General features: G+C 39.2%; 1 protein-coding gene across 2 annotated transcripts in view; it reads right to left on the reverse strand.

The window, feature by feature from the left end:
- Window positions 1–2,324: 2,324 nt before the first annotated feature.
- The window catches only part of ift57 (intraflagellar transport 57 homolog (Chlamydomonas)), a 40,357-nt gene continuing 29,489 nt past the window's right edge, over window positions 2,325–13,192 (reverse strand). The window contains exons 9-11 of one of the 2 annotated variants that reach the window (XM_026941222.3): window positions 11,560–11,622; window positions 11,120–11,186; window positions 8,758–11,030 (exon numbers count right to left, since the gene is read on the reverse strand). In XM_026941222.3, coding sequence (XP_026797023.1) covers window positions 10,849–11,030; window positions 11,120–11,186; window positions 11,560–11,622 — 312 coding nt within the window. In that variant the 3' untranslated portion in view covers window positions 8,758–10,848. Of the gene's footprint in view, window positions 2,765–8,757; window positions 11,031–11,119; window positions 11,187–11,559; window positions 11,623–13,192 lie in introns of those variants that run through there. The other variant, XM_053227714.1, reaches the window with a different exon arrangement.

A 13,192-nucleotide genomic window follows, 5' to 3' on the forward strand; every position in this document is an offset into this window, starting at 1 on the left:
AACAATGCACAATGAAGTGAGTGCTGTTGAGTAACTTGTTTCGAGCTGATCTGTTTGGTTAAGCCCAAGTCTAAGGCTTTACACAGCTTCAGTGTCCCAACAAACAAAATATTTGGTGAGATAATGCATGAAGAAGATAAGAGATATATGTTGTTATCCTTATTAGCCATTAATTAATTGTAATGAAGTAATGTGCAGTGGGCACATGCATTTAAGGGGGTGCAACATTGCTCTGTTTATGTGCCTTTCTCCCAGTTTGTGATTTGATTGATTTGAGTTACAATGTAACAGCTATGCAAAGATTAAGTATAATTATAGCTCTATGGTAGATGTCTTTTCAGAAAAAAAGACTGCTTTTCAAAAAATCCACATTAAGTCCAAAATGACCTACTTCCTGTTGGGCGGGGCATCATTTTGAAAGTTGTCTGGCTTGATGGGAACAATATATGTACTGAGTTTGGTGACTGTAGGTAAAACTGACCCCAACACTTTAGTCAAAAGGGGATGCTACAGCGCTCCCACTCCATGCCCATGTCTCAGCTTTTGCCATCCGCCTAACGGTGAACAACTCTGACCTGCTTGATGACTTTCATGAAATTTTATGCATGCTAGGAGCCTCAAAAACACCAGAAAGAAATATTAAAGTTCAATGCGTTACCACTGCAACACTATTTAAGATAGCAAAAATCCTTTTGCCATTTTACATCAGCCATGTCTTGGCATTACTCTGACCAAGCTTGAAGCAGTTTTGGGTAAATTTAAGACTATTTAAAAGCCTGTTTTAAATGACACACTTCCTGCTGCCAGTTGGTGGCGCTATGACCATGACCAACAATAGTCACATCCATGTGCTCAGCCCCATGACCAAACATACAGCTCAAGTTTGATCTAAATCATGCAATGCATGCAGAAGGTATGAGACACTTCCTGTTTCCCTTTTTTCACCATAAATTTATTGCCTCGCCATGGCGAAACCGCTCAAGATATCAAAAATCTGTTCTTGATATAGGTCATATATTGATGCGATCCTCTATGCATCTCTCTTCCTCCAACTCAGTAGGATCCAGAAGAATGGACTTGTTCATTGTTCCAGCTGTTATCAGGAGCAAAGACAGATGCAATAGAATGAATGTGTGGCACTGTTATGTACCCTGGATACGATCTATTTATAAATGGGGCTTGTAACATTTTATTGGCCAACGGTGGGTGAGAGTAGGCAATCAGCAACCAAAATGATTTCACACACCAGAAGAATGTGTCTCAATGCATTTAATGCGCATATTGAGGCAGTATTTTAATGCCATGTGGTTGGTCAACAGAAAGAATGTACATGACAGTAAACACTCTTGAATAAAAACGGAGCCTGGACCATGGACGGCGCTAAAGAAAAGAACAAAACCAAAAACAAGCGTGCCCAAAGTTAAGCATTATATATATATATATATATATATATATATATATATATATATATATATATATATATGTACACACACATATATATATATATACATACTCCCCTTCAGAGGCTACAGAAGATAGTTACATGTTTCCCAGAAGACAAAATAAGTTAAATTTACCCTGATCTTCAAATTCAAAAAGTTTTCACCCCCCGGCTCTTAATGCATGTTTTTTCCTTCTGGAGCATCAGTAAGCATTTGAACCTTCTGTAATAGTTGCATATGAGTCCCTCAGTTGTCCTCAGTGTGAAAAAATGGATCTCAAAATCATACAGTCATTGTTGAAAAGGGTTCAAATACACAAAAATGCTGGAAAACCAAAGGATTTGTGGGACCTGAAGGATTTTTCTGAAGAACAGCAGGCAGTTTAACTGTTCAGGACAAACAAGGGACTCATGAACAACTATCAGTAAACAAAAAAACACAGCTGTGGATCATTCAGGTAACAACACAGTATTAAGAATCAAGTGGATGTAAACTTTTGAACGGGGTCATTTTTATAAATTCAACTACTTTTTTCTCTTGTGGACTATACGTAAACATCTTTTATGTGAAATATCTTATTCAGCACTAAATAAACAATAACATGCATTTTGTATGATCCCTCTTATTTTGGTAAAATAATTAACATTTTGCAGATTCTGAAAGGGGGATGTAAACTTTTGACCTCAACTATATATATATATATATATATATATATATATATATATATATATATATATATATATATATTTATATATATATATATATATATATATAAACAGTGTATATATAAATATATAAACTGAAATCAGAAGGAACACAGAAAGAACCTAACTACTCTAAGCTTGCCTGTCCATTAACAGAAACTGCAAGGGTTGGCACCCGCCCCTTACCTAGGGTGTCTAGACAAAGGGACGGTGTGCTGTAGGCTATAGGCGTGCCCCTACTTCCCTGTCCAGACCCCAAACACAAAAGAAGCAGCAGTGGTTGTTTAGTACACCTCTGAACGGTAATTTACACAAGTAGGATATTGTCCAAACACTGCTGCTGCATCCGCCAATCACTTAATAACGCGGGGGATAACTTTTTTTAAACAGGCATAATGTTTTAATAACACAAACCAAGTTGCAGCGGTATCAGTGCGGATGTGTGTGTGGCGCTCAAACAATTGCCAAAAATGCATGTGACAAGCAAAAAGAGAATGAATGGAGGTCTCTTTCTCCCCAAAACTCTTCGGACTAACTTTAAATCCGTAGCTCCTCCTCCACCGCGCAATGATTGGAGAAGCGGAGTGTAGGCACGCAGCACGCCTGGCATTCCTTGACCTGCACACAGAAAACAAGCGGAGCACGCCTGCGTGATCGTGTACGTAACATAATGTGCAATTTGTGGTATTAACATAATGTGCAATTTTTAAAAGTAGTATTTTAGGGTTAGCATGTGCATTCCTTTTAACTGATAAACTTGGATAAGCAGTAGAAAGGCCAATCCACGACCCTGTCCATTAACGGCAGCACTTTTTACATGGTGAGGAGACAATTTAATATAATTGGGCTTAATTATGAGCCACTGTGCCATAATCTTGTAGCAGGGTTGTCCAAACCAGTGCCATTTTTAAATCGCCTGAGAAGTATATATATTTTTTTGAAAATGGGCCAGTTATTAAGAAAGTTTAAAAATTAGATTTCTATTTTGAACACTGGGTGTCAATGTCGTGGCAAAAACTCTTCAATTCAGAATGAGAAAAAAGACTTCCAAAGACAAGGGGTTCTGGATGCCAAAAAATCAATAGACTTTATTGAATCAAACAGCAAGAGAGCATCTGATTTACATTGTCGTGGTTCATGCTTTTATACAGTTCTGAAGTTTTCTCTTTTTTTCTTTTAATCACACACCTGTCTCTCGCACAAGTATTTCACTGTCCCCTTATCTTAGTTTTAACCGTGGCGAGAGGTCAGGCAGTTTATTTTTTAAAAACAACACTAGCCTTCAGACATTAGCCTTCAGACACCACCTGTAAGGTTACACCAGTTTGTAAAGGAAGAATGATGATGGTTACACCATCCTTGTAAAATCATAGGCATAAAGTCACTCTCTAAATGTACTAGAAATGGTACAGTGTAGTATATAAGTAAACCTCTGAAAGTTAAGTACTTGCTTGAATACGTAAGGTCATGGTTTAACACGATCACATTTCAATACTGTTGCATAGATACTGATTGACATAATACTGATTAACAAATACTGATTGACAAATAGCATTGATAAAGATAGAAAAATTCTTTCATATCAACATCTGAAATTATGGCTACATTATTGCTGCCAAGCTACTGGCAGCACAGAAAAAAAAATAATAGAAAGCAAATGCAAAAGATTACAGGCACATTAGTAAAATTAATATTTTCACCGAATTCAGAGGGAAGTTTGTTTAGTTTATCAGCCGTCAGTTGCTGTAACAAAGGGGTATGAATGGCAATGGAATGTTGAAATGAAGTATGAAAATAAACAACCCTTTTCAAGTTCTACACTGGTGCTGAACAAGTACAGAAGGTGAACAAAAACACAGTATTAATGGTGATAAATTTTATAGAGAGTCTGTGGCCCATGACTGCATTTTTTTTCTCTCCACTGGCCCAAAAGAAAAGTTTGGAAACCCCTGTCTTAATGAATGAGGGAAAATGATAAATTTGTGTTTACCAATAGTTCTGCCTTTTAAATGTACCACATTTACTTTTGGCCAGCGAATTTACTATTGGCCAAGGGTGCTTTATGGTGCTGCAGCAGGTTGCATTGCTGCCTCCCAGCTCCAGCGTCCTCAGTTTGATCCTGAGCTTGAGCTACTATCTGTGCATAGTTTTGTATGTTCTTCCTGTGTCTGTATGGGTTTCCTCCAGGTTCTATGAATCCCTAACTGTCCGAATGACATGACATTAAATGGCTACATTAAATTGCCTGCCTATGATTGTGGGCACCTAGTCTTAAAATAGTCCAAAGTTATCAGCAAAGGACTGGTGTAGTAAAGGTTTTTATGGCAGGTGTGCTCAAACCCAATTTTGTGTTGATACAACATTCTTGTTCAAGGTATGAATAATTTGTCATTTCACTGTGTACAAATTCAAACAAGTTCCAATTCTCCCATTTTCCCCACATAAAGGAGGCAGTAGTAAGTTGAGCAAATCTAAACTAATGAGCAGTAATAACTTCATCCTGGTGAGGGCTGCAGTGGATCCAGAGCCTATCCTGGGAACACTGGGCATGTGAAGGGAATACACCCTAAATGGGACACCAGTCCAGCACATGGCAGCATACACACACACACACACACACACACACACACACTCATTTCACACCTAGCACATTTTATGTGTAGGAAACCCACATGGACACAGGGAGAAAATGTGAAACTCCACACAGTTCAGGATTGAACCAGAGACACTGGAGCTGTGAGACAGCAATGCTACTCACTTCATCACTTGTGATCATTCGGATCGCAAGACCCTTCAGCGGATAGTGAAGACAGCTGAGAAGATCATCGGGGTCTCTCTTCCCTCCATCACAGACACCTGTGATTACACCTCACGCAGCGTCCGCAAAGCCACCAGCATTGTGGATGACTTCACACACCCCTCTCATACACTCTTCACCCTCCTGCAGTCTGGTAAACAGTACCAAAGCATTCAGGCCCTCACGACCAGACTGTGTAATAGTTTCCTCCCCCAAGTCATCAGACTCCTAAACACTCAGAAACTGGACTGAAAGAACACACACACACACAACTGCGCATCCTCCATCCTCTTTGCAATTTCTTTTGCAAGTTTTGCACATTACACTATGCTGCTACAATATTTATTATACTGTACATAGGGTGCTACTCTTATGTTTACACTATTTCAGCTACTTATATTGTATTCTTGTACTCTTTGCACTATTCTCACTGGACTCACTTTCAAATAGAGTTGTGTACTGGTCGGTGCTGCATTTGGACTTACTGCGTCCATTGTCTATCACAGTAGTCATTGTACTGTTTTGTGCTGTCTGCACATGTTTGCACTTGTGCACTTTATGTATAAATTTATGTAGTCCCTTGTAGTTCTGTGTTGTTCTGTGTTTGTCTTATGTAGCACCTTGGTCCTGGAGAAAGGTTGTTTCGTTTTACTATGTACTAACTGGCTGTATATGGTTGAAATGACAATAAACTCCACTTGACTTGACCACTTGACTTGACTGTGCTGACCTGTTAAATAACACGGCTGTTAATGAACCCACCTATTTTTCAATTGATCAAACTTGGATGAACTGGACTGGCCTGCACAGAGTCCTGACCTGAACCCGATAGAACACCTTTGGGATGAATTAGAGCGGAGACTGAGAGCCAGGCCTTCTCAACCAACATCAGTGTGTGACCTCACCAATGCGCTCTTGGAAGAATGGTCAAAAATTCCTATAAACACATTCCTCAACCTTGTGGACAGCCTTCCCAGAAGAGTTGAAGCTGTAATAGCTGCAAAAGGTGGACCGACATCATATTGAACCCTATGGGTTAGGAATGGGATGGCACTTAAGTTCATATGTGAGTCAAGGCAGGTGACCGAATACTTTTGGTAATATAGTGTATATACTGATGACCCAAATGCCTGGCATACAGCTCTACACTCAACTATAAACAATCTGAAAATGGCTGGAAACAAAACCATGAGGCAACTCTATCTGGACACAACCTCTTAATTCTAGAAACTAAATTCTAGATAGCCTAGAAACTAACCTGAGTGAACTGATGAAACAAAACCAGGCTTTAATCCATAACCTCCAACACAATCCCACAACCAGTCAACAAGCTTACAGCAACACAACAGCCCACTGGCCCCTATGGACAGTCAGAAAAAATACAGCAACACCACTGCCTCACAGCCCGCTAATTCTTGCTAATTCTAAAATAAAGAATACAACACCTGAAAGACACCCACTCACCCACTGGTCACTGCCCAGTAGAGACTGACCCATCAGAGCCCCGCCCAACAGAGTCCCACCCAGGAGAGTCCAGTTTACAAATATGCAAGGGGTTCACAGTAATCTAAGTAATGAGAACTGGCACTTCTCCTATCTACAACAACTCACATACTCGGAGGTGGTTCAAGGTAAAAATACCCAAACGCATTTTTTCAATTGCTTCACCTCATCTGTAAAACACTAGGATAAATAGCCAAGAAACTTCCTAAAATGCTTTCAATGAAGCACAAAAATGCCAGAAAATATATTGTAACTTCTTTCTTCTTTAAGAATTTGATAAATATTTTTATGTTCATCCTTATCCCTCCTTTTGTAAAATTTGATACATATTTTAATTTTTTTGTCTGCCTTACTCCACTAACGAACATGTAAACAACATGTAAATGATGAAATCCTTAAGTAAGTTCCTGGAATATCCAGGATTTTTATTCATCCCTTCGTAGTCCTTGGTGTTTTACTGGTTGAGGGCCCAAATGGCCTGCAGGAAGAAGCTCTTCCAGGCCCTAAACCAGTATATAAAGAAAAATATTAAATATAAGAAAAATATATACTTTTATGTATATATTTTTCTTTATATTTAATATTTTAATATATTTTCTTTTCTATGTTGGAACAGTTGTAAAAAGCATTTCACGGCAAGTCGTACTGAGTATGGTTATGCATGTGACATAAAATTTGAATTTGAATTTGAACTAAAAAAAAAAAAAAAAAAGATTAACAATTGCTGTATTATTAGAAACATGGTGTTGATCAGGCATAGATACTCACTGTCCCTTAGGCTACAGGGAAATCCTCCTTTTTTTCTTTCTTTCTACACATAAATGTAAAACAAAGCTGCGACTCAGGCAGGGTCATTATTTGAGCCTCAAATCCCAATAGTTCTTAATAGTTCTTAACAATAGTTAAGAAAGAACTCACATATTTCTGGCTAAAACCTAAAAGAGGGCCTGTTAACCATGACAGTGACCATTATGTATGTGCAGCATACCCTACACACCCTATTCAAACAGCATATTCACAAAAACAGCAAAGTGAAAATATTTGCATGTTTTGTTGATTTTAAAAAAGCATTTGACTCTATTTGACACACTGGATTATTTTTTAGCAAGTTTTTAAAAGTGGTGTAGGGGGTAAAGTATATGACATCAACTCTATTTAAACAATAAATGCGGTATAAAACTCAGCAACAAAAGAACAGAATACTTCACTCAAGGGCATTGGGTGAGACAGGGCTTCAGCTTGAGTCCAACTCTGTTCAATATTTATATCAATGAGTTAGCTGTGTTACTGGAAAAATCTGAAGCCCCTGGACTCACCCTAAACAATAGAGAAGTCAAACATCTGCTCTACACAGATGACCTGGTGCTGCTATCATTCAGACCCAAACCCAGTCCAGATTACATTGCTATCGGGTCCTAAACAGAGAGTATGAATTAGCAAGTATATCTTCACAGTCAGAGATATAAATCAGAGACAGATCCTGACCAGGTACAGGCTGAGTGAGCACAGTCTTGCCGTGGAGAAAGACAGACACAGGAGAACCTGGCTGCCCAGAGAGCCGAGACTGTGTGCTCACTGTATGAATGGTGAGGTCGAGACAGAGCTGCACTTTCTCCTCCATGGCCAAAAATATAAACGTGAAAAAAAAAAAGTTTCCCTTGACAAGATTTTGAGCAATTGCAGATTATTGTGGGAGGATACACTGCAGCTTTCACTGTAAAATACGTTGCAGAATGTCACAGCCTGAGGGACAGCGAGACACCGAGTGAGAGACTCACACTGACCGCTCAAGAACTAGCCGATAACAGTGAAACAATGTTTATTTTTTCTCCATGTTCCTTTTTTAAAAAAAAATACATTCTCAATATGTATATGTATTTTAACATCAATTTAGTATTTGGTGACCAAATACTAAATTGATGTTAAAATACATATACAATACAAAAATACATATACATTCAAAGTATTCCAGCTAACCATGTAAAAGGCTTACATTAAATCAATTATGGTCTTTATATAGGCCAAAGGCTCTCCAGAAGCCAAGTAATTCTGGACTAGTCATAAGACCATAAAAGTAAATATTGAGTGGCTTGGCACTGCTAACGTCAATTATCAGAATAATGGTTAGGGCAGAATGGTGGGACAGTGGTGCAGGGTCCACTGCAGGGTCCTAGGTATGAGTGCATGAATGTGTGCATGCATGCTGCCCTGTGATGCAGGCTGTATTCTTGGATCATGCCGACATATGGGGATGCTAAAATAGCTAAAATAAAATAATTTTAAAAAACAATTAATAAAACGGGAACACAAGTTTTCATAAGTAGTGCAATTTATTTTTTCTGCAAAACACTGGCTTTGAAATCATCAAAACCAAAACAACAAATATCCACCCATTTTGCAGTGAGTGTGGGCCCTTTTGTTTGTATAGAGTCCCCATAAAATCAGATTTCTTATAGAGATGCACATTTTATTGGAAATAGCAAAATTATAATCAGGTAATCATTAAAATGCATTTCTAATTATTATTTATTGCCATGGCTACATATAGCACACTCTACAATGTCATATCTATGTGAAGTGATTTTCAAACAAACTGATTTTCCTTGCACTGTCAGTCTACACAAATGAACAAATAGTATTTAAAAATATTTTTTGCCATTCAAAACATCTTTTGAACTAAAACCTGCTGAATGGAATTTAATGTAAATGTGTAAAAGTATAAATTTAAAGAATATCTTTGTATTGCTGTTACTGAATCAGGAGCTATAACAACCAGTTCCAGAAATTGTGAAGAAGCAGACAATAAATATAGCATGCATTAAGATGTTGCAAATAAATAGTTAAAATCTGTAGCATACATTAAATGAGACATAGATGTTTGAGGTTGTAACTCTTTTCCAAGTCATTCATTAAAATACTGTTCGCCTTCTGACAACAGGAGATAGAGCACAATAAGCGGATATACCTTTTAAGGACTTGATACACTCATAAGTATTCTTGTTACTTGGGATCAGAAATGACAGATCATATAAATAGAAGCTAAGTTTATTACAAAGTTAAACAAAGGGCATTTTAAGGTAAGAAAATATTATATATATACATATACACCACTTTATTAGGAACAACTGAACACCTGCACATTCATGCAGTTATTATTCAAACATGTAGCAGCAGCACAATGCGTAAAATCATGCAGATACAGGTCAAGAGCTTCAGTTAATGTTCACATCAAACATCAGAATGGGGAAAAAGAAAAAAAAAAAAGTTATCTCAGTGACTTTGATAGTGGCATGGTTGTTGGCGCCAGATGGACTGGTTTGATTATTTCAGAAATTGCTGATCTCCTGGGATTTTTTTTTTTTACAAACAACAGTCTTTAGAGTTTACAAAGAATGGTGCGAAAAACAAAAAACATCCTCTTTGAGGCTGAAACACCTTGTTGATGAGAGAGATCAGAGGAGAATGGCCAGACTGGTTTGAGTCTATATTAACTCAAATAAGCACTTTACAACTATGGTAAGCAGAAAAGCATCTCTGAACACACAACCCATCAAACCTTGAGGTAGGTGCACTATAAAAGCAGAAGACCACATCAGGTTCCACTCCTGTCAGCCAAGAACAGAAATCTGAGGCTATCATGGGCACAGACTCACTGAAACTGGACAGTTGAAGATTGGAAAAAGTCACTAGTTGCTGTGAGCCTGTGCCAAGGATCGCCTCAGATTCCTCTTCTTGACTGACAGGAGTGAAACCCAGTGTGGTGTTCTGCTTTTGTCCACCTCAGTGTTCGATGCTTTGTGTGTTCTGAGATGAGTTTCTGAGAGGAGTTTCTCACCACGGTTGTAAAGAGTGCTTATTTGAGTTACTATAGACTTACTATATCTTATAGAGTTACTATATCTTTCCTGGCAGCTCGAAGCAATCTGGCCATTTTCCTCTGACCTCTCTTATCAACAAGGCATTTCCATCCTCAGAACTGTCACTCACTCAGTGACAGTTTTTCACACCATTCTGTGTAAATTCTAGACTGTTGTGTGCGAAGTTCCCAGGAGATCAGCAGTTTATTAAATACTCAAACCAGTCCTTCTGGTGCCAACATCCATGCCATAGTCCAAGTCCCAGAGATCACACTTTTTCTTCATTCTGATGTTTGATGTGAATATTGTCTGAAGCTCTTGACCTGTGTCTGCATAATTTTGTACAGGTGTTCCTAATAAAGTGGGTGGTGGGTGGTGTGTGTGTGTGTGTGTGTGTATATAATATATATATATATATATATATATATATATATATATATATATATATATATATATATATATATATATATATATATATATATATATATATATATATCTGTGTGTGTGTGTGCATACACACGCCGATATAGATATATACAGTATGGTTATGAGTAGGTGTGTGTGGTAGTCTCTGTGATGTGTGTGGCATGCATGTCTCTGGTCATGTTGTTCTTTTCCTTGAGTTTAGCCTGAAGCAGTGTGTGTTCCACCACCCCCATACGCACGTCCATCTCCTGGATCTCCTGCTTTAACTTAGTCAGACTCTGCCGGATCTTTACTACTGGAGCTACAAAACAAATGTTAATTTATACCCAGAAAATTAACAAATGTTAGCAGGAAATTGTTCATTAAGGGGGTGTATGTGTGTTGTTTCACCTCCATCTGACATGCTGCTACCCTTCTCCTCCATCTCCTGTTTGACTTTCTCAAGATCCTCACTGATCTGTACATAATGTTACAAAAGTGTCATTAGATGCTATGAAAACATGAGATATGAATATTTGTGTGTGTGTGTGTGTGTGTGTGTATGTGACTGTCAGGTATGTTGTATGGGTATTTGTGAACTCTGAATGTATTTAATGGGTTATATCACAGGTTCCCAATCCTGCTCCTGGCATACCCCCCATCCTGCACATTGTAGTGTTTCCTCTGCTCTTACATATCTGATTAAAATAATCAGCTAAATCAGCCCTTACTGAGTTGAAGTGGTTGTGAAGGAGCTGGGAAAACACTAAAATGTGCAGGACAGTGTTTGGAACCTGTGGGTAACATGAAGCTTCTCTGTGAGGTGATAGCATCTGTAGTGGTTGTATCACCTCTGCTATAGTTCTACTTCTCTCAGTCACTCCTCCACTGCCCTGCTGATACAGCTCCTTGGCCTAAACACACACACACCACAAGAAGTTAAGTATAAAAATAAAAGCTGCTGGACATAAAATATGACAATTGGTAGAAAATGCTTTTGCTACTAGTGGAAGAAAATTTTCTAACAAGGGTGGTGCTATGCCCCATGTAGGTTAATCTGACAGTTGTGAGAGGCAAGTCAACGCACACTGAAGGAGAATTCAAGGCTATGTAGTATGCCTAAATAGTACTGACACAATTAATGTGCTGATATTCCCTATTTAGCAGTACTACGCAGTTTAGTATACAACCCAAGTATTCACAACTCAATTATCTGCTGTGATCATCATTGTCTTCTCAGCATTACAGAATAAACAAAATGTTATTGTGCATGTCAATGTGACCATCTTGCCTTTAACGAGAGCTTCTTGTTCATCTAGCATTAGCGGGGTCTGTTGATTACATTTTTATAGTTTGTTTCCAAAGCATGATAACTGCCAAATTCTCATTTATCTAGATAATCTGTATGGAGGTGGGGGAGTGATCGAGTGCTGATTTGTGAATGGAGGGAGGAGCAGCACAGAGCCAAGTGTGTGTGTAAATCTGCTTAGTAAAATAAAAATCACTGAAAAGTGAAGAAAATAGTGAAAGAAAATAATGAGCTCTTTTTGAGTTGTCCCAAGCCTGCCTCCCATCTCCTCATTTCCGGTACAACCCGTAAAAGTGTCACACTGGTGGCGAAACCCGGGAAATTGAGGAAGATCTGCTGTTATGGAGTCCTTGCTCCTCGCGGAGATCACCAAAACCCTTGCCGGCATCCACCAGACGCAACATCAGGCCCTTCTCTAGCTGTGCACGGAGCAGGAACAGCGCTTCAAGGCCCTTCTCCATGCCTGGGCAAAGGATTGGCAGGGACTATGAAGCCTGGTCCATCCAGCCCCATGCCCCACATCACGGTCTCCCAGGACTGCAGGATGTCCTGGAAGCGTTTATTTATCTCTTTGAGCATGCTCTGGAAGTGTGGGGCTGACTCACAGTGGGCAGTCTACTTGCTGCCGCTACTGTCGGGGGAAGCCCGACTCACTGCCCAACAGCTTCTGGTCATGAACCTGCTGGAGTACCCAGAACTAAAGCGGGCTATTTTGCAATGGTTTGAGCCAGTTATTGGTCCCAAAGAGCTGTCGGGAAATGTTATTCCAGGTGGCTCACCTAATCTGGTGCATTTAGGTTAGGACACTGAACCGTCTCATGGCCCACTTCTATTGGCCGGGCATTCGCAGCGATGTTTGCACGTGGTGTGTGACATATTGTGAATGTCTTCTGGTAAATCTGCTGACCACCCTAAAAGTGCCATTGTGCCCCCTTCCATTGATTAAGGTCACCTTCGAAAGAATTGGTATGGACCTCCTCGGGCCATTGGTACTGACGGCATTGCTTTGTGCTGGTCCCGGTGGATTATCCAACACAATACCCCGAAGCCATTCCTATATCTACCATGGGGCACAGCAGTATACCATCTCAACATCTTTAAACCATGGAGAGAGGAGGTCCCTGTGGCTTTGGCGACGGTCGTTCTGAAGAGGGAGGAGCTAGGACTGGAGGTGA

This window comes from Pangasianodon hypophthalmus, chromosome 21 (assembly GCF_027358585.1).
Source record: "Pangasianodon hypophthalmus isolate fPanHyp1 chromosome 21, fPanHyp1.pri, whole genome shotgun sequence".
Lineage (NCBI taxonomy): Eukaryota > Metazoa > Chordata > Actinopteri > Siluriformes > Pangasiidae > Pangasianodon > Pangasianodon hypophthalmus.